This window comes from Stigmatopora nigra, chromosome 12 (assembly GCF_051989575.1).
Source record: "Stigmatopora nigra isolate UIUO_SnigA chromosome 12, RoL_Snig_1.1, whole genome shotgun sequence".
Taxonomy (NCBI): domain Eukaryota; kingdom Metazoa; phylum Chordata; class Actinopteri; order Syngnathiformes; family Syngnathidae; genus Stigmatopora; species Stigmatopora nigra.
The window spans coordinates 4,824,285-4,846,575 of NC_135519.1; the positions used below are offsets into that span (position 1 = coordinate 4,824,285).

Sequence of the window (22,291 nt, forward strand, 5' to 3'; positions counted from 1 at the left end):
AATTGTCAAATTTTCTTTCAATTATAAAAAAAAAACACATTCTTACCGCCATACTGGACTAAAAAAACGTTGCATCTCATTTGCTTGAGCAGACAAAAAAATAAGCTTGAATATCAAATGACATAGTTACACTGTAGTTTATTCATTCATACAAATTCATTTCAAAATGGTGGCCTGCCATGGACAGTAGTAGACAGGCTCCATGCATTTGTACTGCCATTGAAGTGTTAACATCAATGAAGCGCATACATGTCTTTTTTTTTCTTTTTTCTTCCATTTTTTTTTTTTTACATAATTGCACAGATTGATGTACGTTTAACGCACACTCGGTATCCCTTTTAACACTGAACCACTGTAAAACGTTTGGACCGAAAGGCAAGGGGGGGTATATACGTCTTCTGACATGGTCAGAATTGTTGATAAAATGTCGGTTTCAGTCGAGATTGCAGCATGATTTCCAACTATTAAACTGTTGATTACTAGAAATACACATACGCACAGACACACACAAAAAAAAATCAAAGACAACTACAGTATAAAAAAAGTTTTGGAATGCATAACTATGGTAATCATAAGGCATATTTGGTTTGATGTCCATTAACTTGCTCTCAGACGGATGTCCCCTCCTTTAATTCTCCCTTGAGAAAACAAAGGGCAAAAGTAAAGTCAAACCAAATGGATCATAGTCACATATAGTAGCTGTTGAGTTGGGAATTAAGTCCGGTCCTAGTTTGATTTCACTTCACAGCTCCAAAAATTGGGTATGAAAAAATTAAATTACATTCAGATAAGGAAAAAAAAAAGAAGTACTTATTTCTGTTGAATGGTACACCACACACGCCCACTCAATTTGGATTTGTGGTGCATTTAGGAACATCCCGGAAAATATTACCATAATGCTTGGATTACGTGGGCGTGCAAAATTTAGTAAAAAGGTCGTAGTCCGAAAACATAACAAAAATAAAGGTGTCAGCTTACCTTGCCATCTAGGTGCTCTTGTAGTGTTACCACTGTTTCTCGCTCTTTACTCAGCTGCTCTTGAGTTGCTTTGAGAAGTTGCTGGAGCTTGGTGGCTGCCTGTCCAAGATCTTTAGACAACTTCTTTTCCTTCTCCAGACGTTCCTGCAGCAGCAGCAAATGCAATTAAAAAAATAATAATAATAAAAACCAAAACTCAGATGCTAGTCCCATAATGGACCCACCTTGAGTTGATCAACATTATCTGCATCACTTTGCTGTGACTCTGCAGAATCTCTTAGAAGATTCAATTGAGTCTGAAGTTCGGTGATGGTTGTCTGGGCCTGCAAGTAGTCAAAACATGCTGATACGGGCAGGCTACAGCTTGAAACAGTCATTCCGCGATTAAAATTCCAGGTTTCCCTGTTACGGTTTCAACTCGACTGACGGCTACCTGCTCAAACTCTTCTGACAGCTTTTGTCTCTCAGCCGCCTCCTTTTGCAGCTTCTTAGATGTCTGATTCAACTCCGACGACACCTGGTGACGCAGAAACCTTTAATATACCATCGTGGCATCACACATCCACACACAAAAGACGCTGGAACTGTAAGCAACCCAGGATCTAGTCAGAAAATGACTACCGAAGTCAATCTAGCAAGCAAAGGGGATACTCTTCATGCCATATGGAGGTGAGAGAAAGTAGTGGTTAGTTGTGAGCTCACATTTAAAACAACCTACATAGGTTAGCATGTAAACTTGGGAGTGTCAGAGAATACTGGACATACTTTTTTTTAAATATACACTACTCTTCATTTAAGTTTGGTATCACCAACTATTCATTTTTTGGACCAATTTCCACCACAAATGTGACAACCAAGCTATGCTTGTAGTTACTCTTTGTGCAACTGTATATTTAATTAATATAATGCTAATATACAATTATCTTTTAAAAATGAGGATAATCATGGAAGAGCAGTGTACATTTTTCAACCATTAGGCTGAATTTTCAAAAAGATTATGTTCCAATGAGTGGCTGTCCAGTACTCTATGACAAGAGGTGGGTGGTGCCACGAGGGTGCTTTGTGACTGCAGCACCCTGACCTGTCTAGGTTGAGACTCTGTGGGCCCGTTCTGTTCTCGCTGACTGCTCAACGTGACTTGGCTCAGCTCCTCTCTGACCTGAAACGGGAAGTTGTTGCTGGTAACTGATAAAATAATGTAAAAACAGCTGATACCATCCAGCTGGGACACAGCTTCTCTGTACGCACTAGTGACAATTGGAAGCATTTATGTCAATCAAAAGGAAAGGCTTATTAAAAAAAATCTACTATGGTATGGAAAAAAATGATCAAATGAAAAAATAATATATGAGGGAAAGCAATGTGACCAAATGTGTGATCTCAAAACAAATAACAAAAAAAAAACAAAAACTAAACCTTAGCAAGCGCCTCCTTATGCGCCTGGACCTCCTTATGGGCCATATCCAGCAGGCTCTGACTGCCAGACAACTGCATCCTTAGCTGAAGACAAAAGACATCATCACCATCATCATCAATGGTTATTTTACTAGAGGAGCTTCTTCGGCTATTTCCCGAAAAATACCTGCTCCATCTCTTCGGCCATGCCATGGTTTTCTGATTGCTTCTCCAGCTGTGCCTCCAGAAGCATCATCTGTTCTTTAAGCTGCAAAAAACAAGCATTTTCATACTGAAGTGTCTGCCTCATAAATGTCTTCTAAGAAGGGGGTCCTTTTCTTTGGGTGGTGGTTGGGGGAAGTGAACTAACCTGCTTTATACTTTGATTTTCTGACTCCAGCTTTTGTACTTCTTCTAAAGCCTGGTGACAAAGAGAAAAACCAAAAAAAGAGGGATTGACATGTTTGAGCTGTTTAAAAATGGAGATTTTACAATGGTAAACATTACTTACCGCTTTTAGTTGCTCGTCTGAGGTAGACATTTTAGACTTCCACACAAGCTCCTCCTCTTCCACGCTCTTCTGCAGATGTTTCAGCATTCCTTCCTACAGTCAAAGGGGAACATTTAGACACAAGCCCAAATGAAGGCAGCCAATAGTGGTACATGCTTGTTCAACATTTCAGGCATTTGTGCTGAATAGATTATAATCATTCCTTTACCGTTTCGGCTAAAACTGTTCTGTACTGTTCACATTCTGCCTGCATGGTTGTGTGATTCTCCTCGGCCTCCTTCAGCTTTTCAAGCAACTCCTAAAAAAACAAATTAACATGTGAAAATTTGAATTATGTGCAGTCTAGAAAGTAATTAAGGGGGCGGCTTACAGGTAATTGACTTGAATTGGACTGTTGGTTCTTCTCTGAAAGAACCTCCTGAGCTTTTAGCGTAAAACCTTGTAACCAATTTGGCTAGAGTGCACAGAAAAGCAGACATGAGTGAGATTTTAAGGCAATGGCATCATAGGAAAAGACATTTTTGGGACATTATTCACACCTCTTGTGTTTCTAATGGTACAAGTGGGAAGAGGGTTTGAAGAGATGTTGTGGCTTCACTTTGGAAAGCTTTCAGCTGGATCATAGTAGCCTGAAAAAAAGGATAAGACAATCAGCAAAGCAATAGGAATGCAAATCTTGCCAAAATAAGTCAAGTTCCAGACATGCTCACTTCATTTTGTTTCAACTCCTTCAGCTGCTCCTCTAGTGAAGTGACAAGGATTTCCTTCTCTGTCAGACTAAACAAAGATAAAATATACTTTAGAGATTTTCTTATTTCCTCCCTACATAAAAGTCAAGTTTCCCCATTTTGCTGATGAGCATAGCTACCTGTTCTTCATCTGTTCTGCAAAGATATCAGATTCCTGTAACAGAAAGGTTGAATAGTTATTCTGCCTGAAAATTAAAAAAATGCAACATTGCCAGGCATAATAGTTAATATACAAGTCCTACATGACTTAAGCATATGTGGGGTCAAAACTGATCCCAAGACCTGTTATTCTGAATATTGGTATTGGTTGGTCATGCATCTTAGGGTTAAGGCTATAAAAATAACATTAACATAGCACTTACTGCTGCTTCCTTCATCTGAAATTGCTTCAGTTCATCCTGGAGAGTGTACAACTGGTTATCCTTCTCCTGCAGACTGTAAAGAACATATTTTTGGATTTAATGGAAAATGTCAGTTGCAGCCAAGTAGTTAAATGAATGAAATTGAGAGTTAAACTTTTCAAAAGGCTGAGAAAAATGGTCTAATATTAAAAAAAAAAAATATATATACATGTACCTGAGTTTTAATTGCTGCAGTTCAGCAACCTCCTGAATAAAAAAAGCAACATTAAATGGGATAGGTAGGCAATCAATAAAGACAAGTTGATAAAAACCCTTACCTGTTGAGATTCCTGTTTGTTTTTATTCTCGCTGGCTTCCAACAAAGAGTTGATAGATGCCAATTGTTGTACGAGCTGTTGCTTCTCAACTTGTGTTCCTTGGAGCTCATTAGTGAGAGCGCTGACCTGAGCGGAGCGCTCTTTCACTTGAGCCTCAAGATTAACCATTTTGGTCTGGACCTCTACAAGGAGAATAAGCAGCAACTTCAGTAAAACATTATTTACAATGTATAAACTGTTGAAAACCTAAAAAATGGTCTTTTCAACCTGAGAGTGCACTTGTGTGTTGCTTGGCCTGTTTCAACGAATCCTGCAGGTTGTTGTTTGTCGTTTGCAATGTTCTCATCTCCGTGCAGACCTCCTCTAATTTCCTCTTGAACGCTTTCTCCCTTTCATCATGACCGGCCTGTCAAAAAGTTGGATTGAGTAAGATTTATGAAGAAACTCACTAACTGATTAACAACCTGATTGCTACAAAGCACTTCATCACCCACTCCACATTGACTGAAACATAGCACGCAAGAGTAGGATACAAAAAAAAAAAAGTCTCCTGTAAAACAGCAGTTTTTTTTTTTTTGTTCCTCCACTTTTTCTTGAGGTGGAGTACACCGAAGGAGAGGTGCTGTGACACGTACAAATTCCAGCAATGATGTGTGCTTGCATTCCAATTCCAAACCAGTCTGATTTCAGAATAATTAAACTACTCCTAATACGTATTAGCAAAGGGTGAGGCTTGAAACAACAGGGATTATCAAACCTGCAATGCAGAAAGTTGCTTCTCTGTGGCGTAGACCTTCGCTTCCAAACTTTTCTTCGCATGTTCGTCTCCATGTAGAATTTCTGTCTTCTCTCCGAGTTCTTTGGTGAGCCTCACACAGTCGTGGCGCAGTTTGGCTAGCTCCGCATTTTGTCTGTGGATAGAAAACAAATTTTCAGACATAACATACGTGTCTTTAAAAAAAGCAGAAGATCTGTTGACGACGCACCCAAAGTGAGCCTGACAAAAATAATGCTTACTTGCTCTCGGCTTGACTGGTCGCTTGATTGAGGGCATCACGGAGAATGGAATTCTCTTGTTGGAGACGGGCCAGTTGGGCGTTGGGACCCTTTTCCAGTTCTTCTTTCATATTCACAATCTATCCCGATTTCAAATTTGAACTGTTAACGGGGTACAGATAAAAGTAATAAGAAACAATACCTTTTCATTGAGCTTCTGGGTTTGGGCTACATGGTCTTGGTAGCTGGCCTTCATGCGGGCTTCAAGAGCAATCATTTCCTGTTCCCTCTTGCTTAGCTGGGAGCTCAACCTGGTCTCAACGATAGCCACCTTGGACTTCTCAGCAGCGAGCTCCTAGTCAACACACAAAGACCTGAATTAGCCAGATGACCAAAAAATGTATGAATTATCAAGAATAAAACATTTTTAAGAACGGACGAAAGACTTGCGGGGACTTTGCTACATTTAAAGAGTCTTCTATACATTTGGGCAGGTTATCAGGCAGGGTTGGTTATCAATAGGATAAAAATACTAAACATTCCGTTCTTTATTTTTTCTTTGAGATATATTTGTGTAGGTTATGTTGTCCTGGAGGGAAAAAAAAACAGGACCAAAGATAAGCCCAGACCTTAAAATATTACTGACAGCTGCTGTTTAGAAGTATATACTCAATAGCCTTGGTGCCATCTAGAGGGGAATTTAAGGAACTCTGGTGTAGTACCACTCAAATTACAGTAATATATTATCAACATCTAATGTGGAAATAAGCTTTGCATTTTAGCAAATAAAATGAAGACCCGTGCGTATTAAACTGTTGATTAAGAAAGATGCTCTCACCTTAGTGAGATCTCTCAAACGGTTCTTTGCTGCAGAGGAGTCTTCTTGTTCAACCCCAAGTTGTTTTTGCTTTTCTTCCAGTTGCTTCTTCAGAGTTGTGAGTGGGTCACCTTTTGGAACGGCCTGGAAACGCACAGGAACCATATCAACAAGCTAAAGTGCAGTAATGTAAACTAAATGCAAAGCTAATCGGCTCATAGCAAGCTTTCTTCCCTTTTTATACGGCCCAAAAATAACACACTATAAAATAGTTTATGGAGGATGACTTTCCATACCATGTGCCAGGTGTTTTGCATGATGCCAGCTTTCTCAGAAAGCACCTCAATAAGCTCATGAGCTTCTTTCTCACTGAAGGAAGTGTTGCTGACGGTGGACAGCAAAACTTTGTGAGGCAGGTACAGTGGAGCTTCAGTGGAATTCACTGTTGCAACAGGAGAGGGGGAAAAAACATGAGGATTATAAGATAAAATAAATCAACAGTAGCAAAAACGATATGCTAACAGCACCATTGTAAGTGTGCAGGGAATTTCATACTGTCTTTTGAAGAATGTGGGTGTGTTAGACTGAAATAGACTAATACTAATATTTGGGAAAATCAATGGAAAACATGCATTTTCAAAGCAATGTAAACAACTATAGTAAACAAGCATTATTTTAAGAACATGACAAACAACACGCAACTATGATCAAACAAGTCTAGTTGATAATGATGAAGAATATAATACGACTTAGTAGTTACCGCTTTCAGATTTTTTCTTTGAGGCTTTCTTCTTTGGTTCCTGAGCATTGGGTGCGCTGGACCCCACTGGGGGGACTGCCATGATGGGAACGTCTTTAGCGACGGCTTCAAGAGGTGGGGCAGACTTTGTGTGTGTTGCTGAGGACTTGGTCTGCGTCAGGGCCTGGGCACCCTTGGTCTGCGCAGGGGCCTGAGCACCCTTGGTCTGAGCCGGGGCCTGGGCACCCTTGGCCTGCGCCGGGGCCTGGGGACCCTTGGCCTGCGCCGGGGCCTGGGGACCCTTGGTCTGGGCACCCTTGGTCTGGGCACCCTTGGTCTGGGCACCCTTGGTCTGCGCCGGGGCCTGAGCACCCTTGGTCTGGGCACCCTTGGTCTGCGCCGGGGCCTGAGCACCCTTGGTCTGGGCACCCTTGGTCTGGGCACCCTTGGTCTGCGCCGGGGCCTGGGCAGCCTTGGCCTGAGCCGGAGCCTGGGCGTCCTTGGCCTGAGCCTGGGCGCCCTTGGCCGGGGCCTGGGCGCCCTTGGTCTGGGCCGGGGCGCCCTTGGTCTGGGCCGGGGCCTGGGCGCCCTTGGTCTGGGCCGGGGCCTGGGCGCCCTTGGTCTGGGCCGGGGCGCCCTTGGTCTGGGCCGGGGCCTGGGCGCCCTTGGTCTGGGCCGGGGCCTGGACGCTCTTGGCCTGGGCCTGAGCGCCCTTGGTCTGGGCCGGGGCCTGAGCGCCCTTGGTCTGGGCCGGGGCCTGAGCGCCCTTGGTCTGGGCCGGGGCCTGAGCGCCCTTGGTCTGGGCCGGGGCCTGAGAGCCCTTGGTCTGAGTCGGTGTCTGAGCAACCTTGGTCTGGGCTATGGATTCCTTGACCTGGGGTTCTTTGGCTGCGGCTTTTGCTGCGGCCTTGGCAGCAGCCTTGGTGGTAACCTTAGGCGAGGCTGGGGATTCAATGGTCTGGGGTTCCTTGGCTGCGGCCTTTGCAGCGGCTTTGGCCGCAGCTTTGGTGGTCACTTTAGGTGAGGCGGGGGATTCATTTGTCTGGGGTTCCTTGGCTGCGGCCTTTGCTGCGGCCTTGGCAGCAGCTTTGGTGGTAACCTTAGGTGAGGCAGGGGGTTCATTTGTCTGGGGTTCCTTGGCTGCGGCCTTTGCTGCGGCCTTGGCAGCAGCTTTGGTGGTAACCTTAGGGGTGGCAGGGGCGGCCTTGGGAGAGGCTGGGGCAGCCTTGGTCTGTGCTGGGGTGGCCTTGGACTTAGACTTTGTAGATGCCTCTGCGGACTTGTCTGGGATGGATTTGCCCGAGACAGGGGCGGACTTGGTGGATGTATCAGCTGTTTTATCTAAGGTAGGAGATTTGGCGGAGGATGGAGCCTTAGGGGATTTGCTGGAGGAGGCCTTTGCGGGCGCAGATGTTGCGGCAGCCACTGCTTTGGCCTTGGTAGACTTTGTGGGTTGGACTGGAGGAGAAATTGGTGCAGTTTTGTCGGGCGAAGAGGCAACCGTGAGTGAAGGCTGGCCAGATGTTTGTTGATTCTTGGCTGATTTATTTTTGTTTTTAGGTGATGGTACAAGTGAGGACTCAGCAGGTGTGGGACTTGGTTTAGCAGCTCCGGGCTGGGCATCCGCCTTAGCTTTGCTTGCATTTGGCTTTCCCTTAGAGGCAGATTGAACTGCAGCTGCAGTGGCCACAATTGGGGTGGCAAGAGGTAGTCCCAGATCAGCTTCACGAGTCTTGGTTGTTTTGACAGCTTCTGGGATCATTCCATTAGGTTTTTCATCCTTCTTCTTTCCGCGGTTCTTTTTGTCAGCTGTTTTGTCTTTCTTTTTTTTGTCTGTGCGACTTGATGTTGTCGCACCTAACTCGTTGCGCTGTTTTGCCAGGGCCTCTTCATAGGAGGTTTCCTTCATAGAAAAGGTGGAAACCAAGGCAATTCCAACTGCGGAGATCACCATGAATCCGCCAAAAACCATTATACCAACAGCCTGCTCGTAGAAATCCATTGTTAAATGGTAGTTCACCTAAAAAAAGAGCAACATATCTTTCAACAAGGAAATTTCTTTAAGGGTGTAAATCACCAATTTTATGACAGTACAACATAAATACTTGGTAGGATATTTTCCAATATTACTATATTTCTACTTGTATCTCAAATCAATGTTTACCATAGAAATAAAATTTATGACAACGAACATATGGTATAAAAAAAACTTTCAGGGTGCTTTAGTACTTTTTGCAGTTTACTCAAAGAGATAATTTATACTTTTTTTTTTAGATGCGCTAAATTAGATATGAATCATACTTAATATTTTTGGTTGGAAATCCACAAAAATACATGATTTAATATTACAATGACTTTAGATGTTGGTGAAATTAGACTAAATCATGAGCTTCAATTTATATGACTTTTTTAATTTCATCATTTTGATTTTTTGTGCGTATTTGGGTCTTTTTCCGTTAGATACCTCAACTCGCAGAATACAGAGGCTCTTGTGTCAGGGTCAAAAAATTGGCAAACAGAATGTCACGTCACAATCCAACGCACCCTTCTCAAACCTGAAAATCGAACCATTAAATGATGCATATTGTTTTGTTTTTTTATGATTTGGAAAATGTGTTAAAAAAGTAAGTTTTGAACGCGCAGGTAAAATGTGGCAAGTAAAACAGATACGTGGACAGCAGAGTAGCCGACAGTTGCACAGGCGCACATTCACTTACTAGCAACTAAGACGTACGTGTACCTTACCAATATACATTTTAATATAATTTTAATTTTCAAATCATATTTGAATCAATTTGCAATTCTGATTAAACATCCGTACGTGTATTCAATGAAGGCAAATTCTATTCCCCAGCCCCAATTATCAGTGCAACCAAAAGAGGAACAGAAAAAATATATATATATTTCATACACGTGGATAAATAAATGTGATCTATAAAATTTAAATGTTTTATTGGCACATAATTGCTTTTCACAATAGCACCTTAGCTAACATTGACAATCAATGAACTTGGTTAGCGACGTTAACTTTTTAGAATGACGTGTCAAGACAGATGCAGCCAAAGGGCTAAACTATCATGTGCAAACGAAAGGGAAATCATGCAAAATGACTTTACTTAAGTTTATAGACACAGGGAGACATGTTTTTAATATTATTGGTAGGTAGCTGACCAAGCTAGTTGACTCTGTAGCTATATTATGAATGTGAAAATTGCTATTCGTACACTTACCTCGCTACAGTGATGGGAATGTGTCCGCTTGCCTCAAAGAAAAAAAATCTGGGATGGTTTTGAGCTTTCAAGTGGAAATCGAGCAAATGTGGTATGATGTTCCTCTGAATTTGCAGCGGTTTCACGTAGTTGCTTTTCCTCAGATTGATTCTTTGGCTTCTAAACTACGCCAGGCAATCGCTGGACTACAGTGAAGTCGTGGCACTTCTAGCTGGCTAGACGTGCTGGCCCGGTGCCCCAGATAGCTAGCGTTAATCCAAGAGAGCTCTGATTGGTTGGAGTGCACTCATACCGGAAAAGAGAGATCTGGGATTTGTAGTTTTTGTTTTCTTGCGTGGAACTCTGATTGGCTAGAGTGGACTCATACAGGAAATGATCTGGGACTCTTGGGTTTTTTTTTGTTTTCTTACGACACGAAGGGACTGACAGTTCCCAGCTGTCAAAGCAAGATCCGCTGCATAAAATGAATAAAATAGTTTCATTGTTCGTCTATGAATACAATTTGTACACAAACATTAAAAAAATATAAACATATTTGGAATTTTAACTGTATTTTAAACGAATTTACCTAAGGACGCTGTTCGGATCAAAATGACCCCGCCCCCACATGAGATGTGAGAAGCATCCTGGTCCTAGTGTCCACCATGGTTTATTATAATATGGCAATATGTAATAAACAAATAATTACAATTAAATAAAAGAAAGTTATCAACCTATTCCCATCAAATATTTGAGTTTTGGAATTTGTCTTAAGACTTTGGGGTGAAATTTGAAATTTCCCTTATATGTTGGCATTTAATCATTCTTCTATAAAATGTCAAGTTGTAATTTAAAGCAGAACAAATATGCACATTTGGGAATAAATATTTGTTTTGATAACTTCAATCATTTGGAACATGAGTAGTGGTGTAATGTGTGTTTGAGAGCAGATGGTGGGGAGGGCAGGGCACACTGACCTTGCATTTGGTATTGAGTATGTATTGAATTTAAACAGGCATATTATTTTAAGCAATTTTCTCTATGAATTTTTTTTTCCAAATATCATCGTGCTACAAACATTGCTGTTTTGTTCATCTTTTGTCTTTGACAAAATAGCTTCACGTGTAGTCCTTTCGCTTTAAAAAGGTGACTTTCCATAAACACTGGCTGGAAATAGGCAGATCATGTAAAAACACTTACAAATAAAACCCAAATAAGCAGTTAATTTAAATCTTTTAAAATTAGTTTCTAACCATAGCAACATATGACCATGATTATCTGAACAGGGGAGAAAAGAAGTCAAATGGTGGTCTTTGGACCATACTCCTAAACTATCTGTTTGCTCTAATCGCAGTTACCAAACACATGTTTGCAATGATGAGTTGTCAAAATTCCATTGGTATACCAAAATTGATTCAAATTGATGTCTATATTTCCTGATTTCTGAAAAAAAATAAAAGGCTAATGTGTTGCAATTAATTGGAATAATATTTTTGAAAGGGTTTACACAATGTGACTTCTAACCAATTTTAGGAAAGCGTTTATTCAGTATAGTTACAAATGTATAAAATGCCAATGTTGGAGTTAGAAAAGTAAAAATGACTTCACACTCATGGAATCAGAAATCTACATTCTTTTAGAAAACTAATGTATTTTACTCACCACAATGATGGATGATAATTGTGAAACTTTTTTTAGGCCATCTAGTACATTTCCTTAATTGTTCATATGCCTGGGAACATATTACAGTTGATTCATTGGAGGAGAGCCATTGTAAGAGTAAACATCATGAAGTATTTTTATAATGTGAAAATATGATGGAAAAATACTAGATGTAGTAGATAGAGGTAGTATGAATGCCATTTGTGCAAACAAATCCATGATGTAAAATGGTGGAGCCAAATTGTATGTGCATCTGTAATAATTGTGGTACTAATTAAAAAAAAATAGAAAAAAAGGTTGTGTTTTGATACTGCAGCAAAATAAAACAAATGAACAAAAAACTAAATAATGAGAGCACCAGGGGAGCAGATAAGCTTTGTGACTGTATTGTATAGAAGAAGGTTACATCTAGATTGTACCTTGAATGAACGGCAGATAAATCAAGTAATGCTGAAAAGCAAGTAAACATGAGGGCTTTCTATCGTGTGCATAGCAAGAAAATGAAAAAAAGTAGAGAAAAATAGAAGTGAGATAAATAATTATGGGGTTAGCGTACAATATATCTTAAGGAAAGTGAGTTGTGGAACAATGACTGTGGTCTAAGTAACAATAAGAATGCTGTGCTTACAAAATTGTTAGTCAAGAGGCACCACATAGGCAAGTAGAAGCTAGGATGGGGCTTGAATTCTTGTCTCCGTGAGGTACAGGTGACAAAAGGATTGGCTGAAATTGGTCAATTGATGGCAGTAGGACAACAGTATGTCTAACCTCTGTCAGTTCTTGAGCAGCTCAATGCAACCCTGCAATAGCGACACGTTGTTCTGTGAAAGATGGAGAAAAAAAGAACTGTAAGTCTATTGTCTGCAGCAAGAAAATATTGCCAAAGCTAAGCAAAAGGCAACAAAAATATGAATTTGTATATTATCCCACTACCATTTGGGACTGGCATAGCCACCCAATTGCCTAGCAGGTACCACCAATTCTTCAATCCACCTACCTTGGCATGTTTAATCTCCAGTTCAGCCATCTCGATGAGATTCTTTCTAAACGCCACAACTCGCCTGCCCTTGAAACTGGTAAGTTCTGGGAAGACATTTTTTTACATACATAAAACACACAAAAATACTACCTTATGGCTAAAACTATGTATACTTATGTATGTATATTCATCATTTAAATGGCAGGATTAGTACTAAAAAAATATATTGTTTCTATATACCAAAAGAGATAAGCAGCAAATTAAAAAATGATTCAATGTTGATGCACAAACCTTTCTTTCCCGATTCTGAGAGCTTGTCAAATTTCTGTAGACATTGATGCTGGTTTTCCTCAGCCTGAGGAATGTCCTTACTCTTCAGTCGAGCTTTATCCAAAGCCTTGTTAGAGTTCTCATAGTCGACTAGAGCGCGGGCTCGTCGGTAGAGAAGGTCCTACAAGAAGAGGTATGGACCAGAAAAAGACAACATCATGAATTCCATAACATAATAGCATCCTTAATTACTCTTACTCGAGTGTAATTATTTTGGTAGGACTTGCCTTTGCAGCCTGGATATCTCTCATGTAATATCTTAACAATTCTGTAAGTTTCAGCTCTTGGTCAGATGCTACTCTCCCCTCCACTTTCTGTGCGGGAACAAAAATAGGAATATAGTAATTGTGTTTGAAATATGATAGACATTCCTAAAGATTTTGCAGACCGATACTCACTCTGAGCTTCTCAAAGAGATCTGAGACTTTTTCCATGTGCCTAAACAGAAATAAAATGGATGCATGTACATGAACATTATGTGTGTTAGTTTTCCTAACTGAAAACTGTGTACTCACTTCCTATTGGCTGTGCTATCTTCAGCAGAAAGTGCATTCAGAGTGGCTGAGATTTGAATGTAATCATCTGCGATATCTGAAAACGAAAGAGATCCAAATTATAAGAGTAAAGAATGTCAAGAAAAAAATACATTGTAACATAATTGGAGAAATTATGATACTCAAAAATGCCACTGTGATGAAATTTTAAGCGATTGCATAGAAACCATTCATTGACAAAACATTTCTATTAAAAAAATACATTTTGAGAAATAACTTCATAATTTTCCCTTATTGGATGTTTTTTTAGCCAATAGTTGTTCTATGTTATGTTCAACCTGCAATATATAAGTTTAACTACACTAAAAAAAATCTGATGTGATCTGTAATGATGTGACGGCACAAGTCATGCATGCAATTGAGACACATTCAGATCAAATACTTTTATGGGTGCGTGTCATCTTCTCTGCTTTGGCAGTAGAATCTTTAATCTTGCTGTAGTAGTCGAGAAGAAACATCTTTTCTTGCTCAAAAAAGTCATCCACTTCCTGAGGGTGGGAGGATAAAAGTTAGACAGGAGCTGGTCAGAATATTTTAGAAGAATATTTTCCATTGATGCAGGTTGATTACACAAAAGTCCTACCTTTATTCCTGAGATGAGGACTTCATCAGCTGACTTCACCATGTTTTTGAAGAATCCACCAAACATCTCCTTAGCATTCTTTCTTCTGACACTGAGCTAAAATTAGAAATGCAAATTGTCAAAACACTTCATCTGTAATAGACTAAAAGAAACAACCTATTAAGGTGATTTATATATACAAGGTTATTCTGTAAAACTATTGTTGAAAGAAAGAAAAAAAGACTATTAGATATTGTAATTGCTGATCACAGCAAGGTGGAAGTGGAACTGTCCACTAGAAAAAAAAAGAAAGAAAATAACAACCCCCCCCCCCCCCCCCCCCCCCCCCCTTACAACTGACAACTAGGAAGGGAAGTAAGCATGCAAAACTCACATCCTGGTCATACTCTAAGAAAATCTGGAAGTTTCTGTCTTTGCTTAGAATGGGATGAGAAGATAGTCTCTGGAGGAAGATTTCATGGACTTGGACTGTTTTCTTGAACACAGCTAGGTATTCCCTTAAGAAACAAAATAACAAAAAAAAGGTTAGAAATAAATCTTGGTGGTCTAAATATGGATTTATTTCATACTCACGCTTCTAATTCCTGCTTCATTTTAGTGTATTCTTCTTTGGTCATTGTGGCTTCACCATCTCCCAGTTTGTGCATCTTCTCTCTCGGGCTTTCAAAGTCAGGTTTTGGGGGTGATGGAGGAATCTATAAATGTTTAACAAGTACTTTTTTTAGGAACATTTTTTTCCTCTGACAGTCAGCCACATGAGAAAAGACAAATATAAATGATATTATGTACAATAAGGCCAGCATAGTCCTCAGTTTCCACCAAAGTGTCATGTAACCAGATGAAATCTTCATGTTGTCTTGGTACAGAAATTTCTGGCTTCTGGAAAGAGTTAAGTGTGGTCTGGGGAAAACACACAAAATAAAAGATCAGTTTCTAATATTATGTTTGTTCTTATCACAAAAGTGTTTGTAAAAATGAACTTTTACCTTTGTGTGGACCGTGAACTTGACTTTGTCTCTTTCACAGAGTGCATCAGGAATATCAATAAGAAGTGATGCATCATTATTTAGGTCAACAGACACAGAACGCATCTGCAGGAAAAACAATATTAAAAATGTCAATAATTTCTAGTAAATTTAACAAAATTGATGTCTGTACACATACAAGATGAAATAATTAGTCAGAAGGATAAATAACAAAAAAGGGAAGTGCAATGTCCAGTTAGAGGAAATATGTAAATTTGAAAACGTTTTTTTGTAGGTCACATGACCATAGTTCAAAATAATAGATAATGACAAAGCTTAGTAATTAACACTCAGAAATGTGAGATTTTTCAGTTCATTTTTGATATATTGTGTTGGTAAATTGTCTGGTTCATAATAATTATAATAATACAAATCTACAACATTAATCCAGGGCGTGAAAGAAATAGCAACAATGTCACGGGGAAGCATTTTGACTAACCTACGCATGTTTTGGTGAAAAGAAAAAACAGCTTTAGTGGTGTCTACACTTTTAATCAGTTTTGTCACCAATGTAATCATTTAAAATAGATGAAACCCTGAAATTAAGAATTTACCGAACATAAAAAAGTTAGCGATAGAAACCTAGCTTAACGCCAGTGAATTGATTTTGGCGTCGGTAATTATTTGGCCATCATGCTTGATCTTGTTTTGCCTTACCTTTTCCTTGTCGTTTTCATCTAAAGTGGCTGTCATAGCTGCAGAAAAGTCAATTAGAGAGCAAAAGTGTGAGGCACTTAAAGGAAGGAAGAGCTATGTGACCGCGTCGTTAGCGGTTTACTCTACGAGCTGTCAATTTTCGTTTTTTTCCGCAAGAAAAGTGCAACTGACTGGCTAATTCCACCACCGACTAGAATGCAAATATTTCCTCACTTTTAAACTAAATCGCCTTCACGTCCACAGCGTATGGACATGTGACTTGATCTAGTTTTCAAAGCGTTATCTTTATCATTGCCATAACGATTATTTTTGTTTCCGCCAACTAGTGGTAACGGACGCAAAAATTGCAACTAGACACCTCCTGTCCTACTTCGATCACTAGCGCAATGTTTTTTTTAATTTATTTTATTATTTTTTGTTTAACGTTTTTTTGAGCATTATTGGTAATGTAGTTTGTATTTATATGAATCACATAGATACCAGTGTGACAAAGGACTTCAATTCCCATTAGCGCCTGTTGTACAGCACCGAGTTATGGATATTTCTACTTTACTACCAGTAGAGGGCAGAAACACACACGAACCTTCTTTTCCAGCTGACCGTGTAAAGAAGAAGAAAGTTGCCCATTGCTATGGCTACTCACAAGTTGTATCATTAAGAAACGAGGAAGGTCCACTCCGAGTCATTTTTAAAGTATGTAGTCTGAATTTACAACTTGTATATGCAGCAAACAACCTGCTTTTTGATTGCCTAGACAATGTCCATGTTCAAAAGTCTTCCGTTCGCTAGTGGCATTTCTGTACGGCTTCTTCAGACTTTGTTTTGTTTACCAGCCTCCCAACGCTGCATCTCCCGCAAAGGAGATAGTCCGTACACCTCAGTGGACAGTGAACGCTACTCATCTCTTGTTAAATCTGTGTTAGCTTCAAAGGTTAGTTCCCAAACTCCTGCGACCATCCAAGCTGAGGATGAGCAAATATTTGGACCAGTGGTCAAAGCTCAGACTCCATCCAGACCCGAGTTGAAGCTCCCAAAAGCCAAACATCCTTTTTTACTTGGCAAAATCACCCCAGAAACTGAGGAGATCGAATCAGAACTCCCAGCTCGGTTTGTACTAAACCGGGACAGAAATTCATCAATGTCGAGTGTGACCAGGATTTTGCAAGCAACACTTTCACCAGAGCAGCTCTTCTATTTGGAAAGATGGAAGAGGATGATGATAGCAGAACTCGGAGAGGAAGGCTTCAAACAGTACACCAAAAGTAGGTTTGGAATCCTGGCACAGGCTATGTCACTCATTAATTTGCATTTGATCTCCATCAGATTTGTTTAGACAAGGACAACTTTTCCATTCTGCCCTGGAGAAAGTTCTAATATCCAAGACTCCAAGACAAGATGAACCACATCCACCTGATGTCCAGGGATACATGGAGAGCATTTCTTCCATTCTGGAAGATATCCGAGCTGTACGAGCAATAGAAAGCAGTGTACAACACAGCATTCTCAATTATTTGGGCATTGTGGACTGTGTGGCTCGTTACAGGTTAGAAAAAAGTGAATAATTTGTGGAGCCATTCAATATCAGCATTTTTTTACTTTGCTTTTTTTCCCCCTAGAGGTGTTTTGTGTCTAATTGAGTGGAAAACTTCTGAAAAACCAAAACCATTCTTGAGCAACACATATGATAACCCAGTCCAGGTGGCAGCATATGCAGGTGCGTTGAATAGTGATGGAAGATATAAATTCCAGGTATTTTTTTTTCTATTTATCTGAATGATTTTAGGTAATACAATGGAGACTAGTGCTCATCAGCCGGTCTTGTTTTCTTTTGCAGGTGGAGAATGGCCTTATAGTAGTTGCTTACAAGGATGGGTCACCTGCACATGCACATCAATTAAACTGCGAGCTGATGTCAGTGTTTTGGGAAAAATGGCTGATTCGCTTGGAGGAGTTCAAAGAAAAGAGGTGACATCATTTTGTTTTCAAATAAAGTGATTTAGGTGCTGCAAAAGTTTTAAAGCTTTGGGAAAAACTGACATTTTAGGGAATTTGACTTTGTAATGAGCTTTTCTAACAACAAATCTATTCTTTTTAGATCCACTGAACGGTGATCTGAAAGACAACCTTAGAAGACTGATGGACATGTGTATATATAAAAAAAAAACATTGATACCTCCAAGTTTTTTTTATTCCTCATCTGTAATGCTGATAAATCCAAGAAATACATTTTACACAATCAATTTTAATAGCTTTTCCAAGACAACTTTTTGCCAACATGACTTTGTCATTTCTTACAGTGATAACATGCCATTTTACAAGATATTGTTTTTAAAGATTGATGTAAATAAATTGGTTTATGCAATTAAAAGTAGCACAGTACCATTCTTCATTTTGAAAAGTTAGCAGTTAGCCACAAATGATCATTCTAACTCTCCTAGAAAAATAAAATGTCTTTCTATAGTGTCTTCATCATTAAAATACAGGCATTAGAAAAATATATCTTGATTTAGGCAGTTAAAAGTATGTAAACATTGATCCGAAGGCACAATCATAAACCCTGCGTAACAATAGCAGAACTTCACTAAAATTAGACTCAATTTTAAGGTTTTAGTAAGATAATATGATCTGGAATGTTATTTTATAATACTGCGGGTATCTCAATGCTTTTCTAAAAGCCACAGGTTACTCTCAAAATCAGGTGTTGAATGCCATCCATATCTCTCTGTAAGAGGGGTCCTCAATAAAGCCCAGACTCTTAAAAAGCTTATAAGGGGTCTTGTTACCTTCCTCCACATAGCAGAATAATGGGTAACCTTCAGCAATAAGTCTCTGGGCCATTGTGTAGATTAGGATTAAGGCATAACCTTTTCGCCTATGCTCAGGTAGTGTATACAAAACACCCATTGCCAGGTATTCATGTAAAAGCAACCACGACACCGGCTGACCTTGACCATCACTGATGCAATATGAAGGGAAGTGGCTGATAAGTGTCCTCATTTTCGTCAATCCTTTTTCATCCCCTCCAAACTTCCAGGTTTGATTCACCAGTTGAGCATGGGAAAGTTGTAGAGAGGAAATCCTTGATTTTAGTTTACTAAATTAAAAAAAAGGACAGAAGTGCTAGTCATTTTCAAAGTTTTTAAATTCAGGAACCGTGCCTGTAAATATGCACTGAAAACGTCCAACATGTTGTGTTATTCATTTTCCATATCACTTTTCCTCACAAGGGGGTGCAGGAGCCTATCCCAATCAACTACAGGGACCTAGTGTATGTTTTTAGGATGCAGGAGGAAACATGCAAACTACACACAGGAAGGTCCAAATGTGGGATTGAACCCTTGATCTCAGTACTACGAGGCCAACATGCAAACCACTTGGTCACCATACCGCCAAATTTTTGGCCAAATTTAATGTTTTTGTTTGTGCTATATATAAAATTCCTATTTGTTAAAAATGACTAACCTGTCAAATTCTGGTGCGACAAGATGGCTTGCATCAGGCAAATACAGAAGATGTGCACCTGCCCGATGTTCACAGTTGATTTTTTTCTGTGATGAAACCTCTGCCAACATGGAAGTATAAGAACTGTCATAACCTGCAATTAAATTGCATTTAATACTGATAACTTTCGTTCCATTTTATAATATTGTAATTTCCTAATTGTGTTAAATTACCTCCAATCATAAAAAAAGAGCTCCAGTCAATTGTATCCTCTTGTGATAACATTCTCCTCAAAACTGTCTCATCCAAGCTGTAGAACATTATTTTATTGCTCCATTCTGAAGATTGTTTGTTCTGTAAAATAAAGACAAAACAAACAGTGTGTGTGAGGTTGCAGTAATTAAAAAAAACAAAACAAAAAAAATACAAAATTGGAACAAATAAACTCACTTCTTGGTCGGGGCGACAAATAATAACCTTGAAATCAGGCCAAGTATCGACAATGACCTGTACAAAACTTGGTTTGTTTCTGTTAAGTGAATATAACAATCCGTAGACCTAAAAAATAAAAGTAAACGAACAGCAAACATTCATAAGCAAGACAGGTAATGACTCCAAAGAAACATTAACATGATCATGACAATGTCAAAATGATTTTTTTTAACATATACCTGATAACTCTTGGGCAAGTGTTTGAAAAGAATGGTTTCAGCAATCTTTTGCTCGTCTTTTTCGAGGACCTTCATTTTTTGGTTGCTTGAGTCCAACGTCGTATCCTCCAGGCCTTACTGTGTCTCCTATAAACGGTACAAAAGTCCAGATCAATAATTAACACTTCATCATTTCTACTTATATTACTCGAGAAGAAATCCATAATTTGTATTTAACAACTAAAATATGTCCTTTTATTGATTTCATTTGACTTAGTAGTGAGAGAGGAATGGCAAGAGAAACAATTGTTTAATGGTGTATATATGTGTGTGCGTTTCTAATGGCTTATTTCTATCAACTGTCTATTTGTCTAAGTGCCTTTCCGCATTTGTTAGGAATTAAAACGTTTTGCCCTGCAACACTTTAAATTACATTTTGAATAAATATAATGTAGGCAATTATATTTAGATAATTGAAACTCAATTAACAATAAACAGCAATCAAAAATATGATCTCTAGCATTTGTAATTTAATGGGACCACTAAACAGAACATGTATTTATTTCTCCAAATGATGTTACTTTTTAGTTAACATCAAGCGGGGTGACCAGTAGTTCACAAACCACCCACTAGATGGCACTGATGTATCGTTTTGACGGAGGGGCCCGTTAGTGACGCAGATTTTAGGGTTATGTACTATAGTATTTTAATTTTAGGCCCAACGGTTCTCAGTTAGAACTGTATCGATCGAGAACTAAACACCAACAACATGGAATACACTGCCATTCACCAATCTGTTTGTGATAAATATACACTACTAACTTTTGAAAACTTGTTTTAGCTGCACATATCCACACAAAACATGCAACAAACATTTCATATAGGCGTTGCTTTTTGCATGAACAGATTAAATACTTGCCTAATTCATTAATTTTTCCTGGAGAAAACTCCGTTGGCTTCACAGGCAAATTTCCACTGCTTCCGGATTCAGGCATGTCAAAATAAAAGCATACACAATTACAGTACACGTGAATAATATATACACATTGACTTTTTTTTTAATTCAGTTAAAACTCATATGTAGTGAAAATTTAGTTTTCAACTTTCTTACCATGCAAAGATCAACCCTTGATATCAGAAATAATATTTGAATCAATATATGTATTTTGGTACTGATTTAATAGGATTCTGGATGTTAATTGAAATCCACTCCATATATAATAATTGCTATCACAAGTGAGTCATGTCCTTGTCAATGGAGAAGAAAAATACATTAAAAAAATAAAAGGAGACATACGTTAAAAGATAAATTCTTTATTGACATGTCTGAATACACGACACTAAATAAAATGTTAGGTTGTGTTCGTACTGTAGCTTGTTTCATGAAATGATTTGTCTTTTAGACACTTTAATTGTGAAACAGCCCAACTACGGCAACCAGTCATAATGCTTTGCATACACTTGATAAGTAGTAAATATAACTGTTTAAATGTTTGAGGACGCTGATTATGCGTTTGTAAAAACACAAGGTAACGCGCTATACTGGTGTTTCTGCTACATCGTTCTTGCAGGTTTGTTGCACTTTGGGCTCTTGATTCAGCCATGGGCGACTCCACACTTCAAATGTGCACTCGTATGGCTGAGGAAACATAGTTCAGAGTCCATTTTAAATAACATACATATGAAAAATCATACCTGCGCCGCCACTGGATCTTGAATGATACCACATTGTTCATTTGAATTCTTCCTGCACGATGTCTTCGCCAATTTAACAGTAAAATGGTACATTATGCCAGCAACCACCTAGAAAACACAATAGTCAAATCATACAAACACATGTTGAAACATGCACTGATTTATTGACATGATCTGGATATAAACTAAATAACTAACCTGTTTTTGAGCGCGGATCAAATCTGTCATTTGCCTGAGGTAAATGTCGTTCGAGGCCACATTATGGTGCTTAATGGCAAAACTCAGAGCCGTTTGCGCGGCGCTTTCCCGGTCCAGATCCACATCAACTAATCCCCCGGTGAGACAGCCGACGGCTTCGGCGTAAGCGATCCCAAGTAATAAGAAGGTCACCCGCAAAATCATGGTTGAAGGTTCGCTTTTCAAGCTTTTCGGGGTCCAGAATCAAGATGAGCAGTCGCAACTGCAACTTCCACTTTTTTTATAAACAACTGCGTCACAGTGAGTCACCTGATATGATGGGCTTCTCTGATTGGCTTTTCTTTGAGCCAATCAGTGTGGTCAACTAGGAACCACGTTGCCCAAAGATGCTAAACGTGAAAGACACTCCCCATTCACTGACTAATTCAACAAAAAAGCCAGAAT

At 39.2% G+C, this 22,291-nt stretch overlaps 5 protein-coding genes across 9 annotated transcripts; 1 reads left to right on the plus strand and 4 right to left on the minus strand.

Moving 5' to 3' along the window:
• Window positions 1-118: 118 nt before the first annotated feature.
• Window positions 119-10,338, minus strand: rrbp1a (ribosome binding protein 1a). Of its 2 annotated transcripts, XM_077729710.1 has the most exons (26): window positions 10,095-10,338; window positions 7,328-8,884; window positions 6,886-7,270; window positions 6,422-6,567; window positions 6,147-6,269; window positions 5,511-5,663; window positions 5,330-5,448; window positions 5,070-5,223; window positions 4,580-4,718; window positions 4,313-4,494; window positions 4,210-4,241; window positions 3,996-4,068; window positions 3,753-3,787; window positions 3,595-3,661; window positions 3,424-3,513; window positions 3,255-3,338; window positions 3,093-3,182; window positions 2,885-2,977; window positions 2,744-2,794; window positions 2,561-2,641; window positions 2,395-2,478; window positions 2,060-2,137; window positions 1,412-1,495; window positions 1,203-1,301; window positions 979-1,122; window positions 119-638 (listed from the first exon to the last, which is right to left on the minus strand). In XM_077729710.1, the coding sequence occupies exons 2-26, from the start codon at window positions 8,864-8,866 to the stop codon at window positions 609-611; spliced, it is 4,155 nt and encodes a 1,384-aa protein (XP_077585836.1). In that variant the 5' UTR covers window positions 8,867-8,884; window positions 10,095-10,338; the 3' UTR covers window positions 119-608. The 2 variants fall into 2 exon arrangements, with proteins under 2 accessions (XP_077585836.1, XP_077585837.1); XM_077729711.1 differs by lacking the exon at window positions 2,060-2,137.
• Window positions 10,339-11,597: 1,259 nt separating this feature from the next.
• On the minus strand, window positions 11,598-16,261 carry snx5 (sorting nexin 5). The gene is made up of 13 exons (XM_077730441.1): window positions 15,864-16,261; window positions 15,168-15,272; window positions 14,971-15,081; window positions 14,755-14,876; window positions 14,555-14,678; window positions 14,182-14,277; window positions 13,981-14,086; window positions 13,560-13,635; window positions 13,443-13,482; window positions 13,272-13,358; window positions 13,006-13,165; window positions 12,733-12,818; window positions 11,598-12,556 (listed from the first exon to the last, which is right to left on the minus strand). Exons 1-13 carry the CDS (start codon window positions 15,897-15,899, stop codon window positions 12,509-12,511), a joined length of 1,197 nt encoding a protein of 398 aa, XP_077586567.1. The 5' UTR covers window positions 15,900-16,261; the 3' UTR covers window positions 11,598-12,508.
• Window positions 16,262-16,268: 7 nt separating this feature from the next.
• mgme1 (mitochondrial genome maintenance exonuclease 1) lies at window positions 16,269-18,247 on the plus strand. Of its 3 annotated transcripts, none has more exons than XM_077730450.1 (5): window positions 16,269-17,125; window positions 17,187-17,406; window positions 17,480-17,577; window positions 17,698-17,828; window positions 17,959-18,247. In XM_077730450.1, the coding sequence occupies exons 1-5, from the start codon at window positions 16,621-16,623 to the stop codon at window positions 17,965-17,967; spliced, it is 963 nt and encodes a 320-aa protein (XP_077586576.1). In that variant the 5' UTR covers window positions 16,269-16,620; the 3' UTR covers window positions 17,968-18,247. The 3 variants fall into 3 exon arrangements, with proteins under 3 accessions (XP_077586576.1, XP_077586575.1, XP_077586573.1); XM_077730447.1 differs by having other exon boundaries at window positions 16,274-17,125; window positions 17,480-17,612; window positions 17,959-18,243; XM_077730449.1 differs by lacking the exon at window positions 17,959-18,247 and having other exon boundaries at window positions 16,272-17,125; window positions 17,480-17,612; window positions 17,698-17,832.
• LOC144205831 (glycine N-acyltransferase-like protein 3) lies at window positions 18,017-20,968 on the minus strand. 2 transcript variants are annotated; one of them, XM_077730452.1, is made up of 6 exons: window positions 20,874-20,968; window positions 19,976-20,101; window positions 19,755-19,862; window positions 19,538-19,658; window positions 19,326-19,425; window positions 18,017-18,957 (listed from the first exon to the last, which is right to left on the minus strand). In XM_077730452.1, exons 2-6 carry the CDS (start codon window positions 20,048-20,050, stop codon window positions 18,558-18,560), a joined length of 804 nt encoding a protein of 267 aa, XP_077586578.1. In that variant the 5' UTR covers window positions 20,051-20,101; window positions 20,874-20,968; the 3' UTR covers window positions 18,017-18,557. The 2 variants fall into 2 exon arrangements, with proteins under 2 accessions (XP_077586578.1, XP_077586577.1); XM_077730451.1 differs by having other exon boundaries at window positions 18,025-18,957; window positions 19,326-19,458; window positions 20,874-20,967.
• Window positions 20,969-21,252: 284 nt separating this feature from the next.
• Window positions 21,253-22,149, minus strand: cst3 (cystatin C (amyloid angiopathy and cerebral hemorrhage)). Its single transcript, XM_077730454.1, has 3 exons — window positions 21,848-22,149; window positions 21,650-21,757; window positions 21,253-21,593 (listed from the first exon to the last, which is right to left on the minus strand). Exons 1-3 carry the CDS (start codon window positions 22,049-22,051, stop codon window positions 21,492-21,494), a joined length of 414 nt encoding a protein of 137 aa, XP_077586580.1. The 5' UTR covers window positions 22,052-22,149; the 3' UTR covers window positions 21,253-21,491.
• Between the last annotated feature and the right edge of the window lie 142 nt (window positions 22,150-22,291).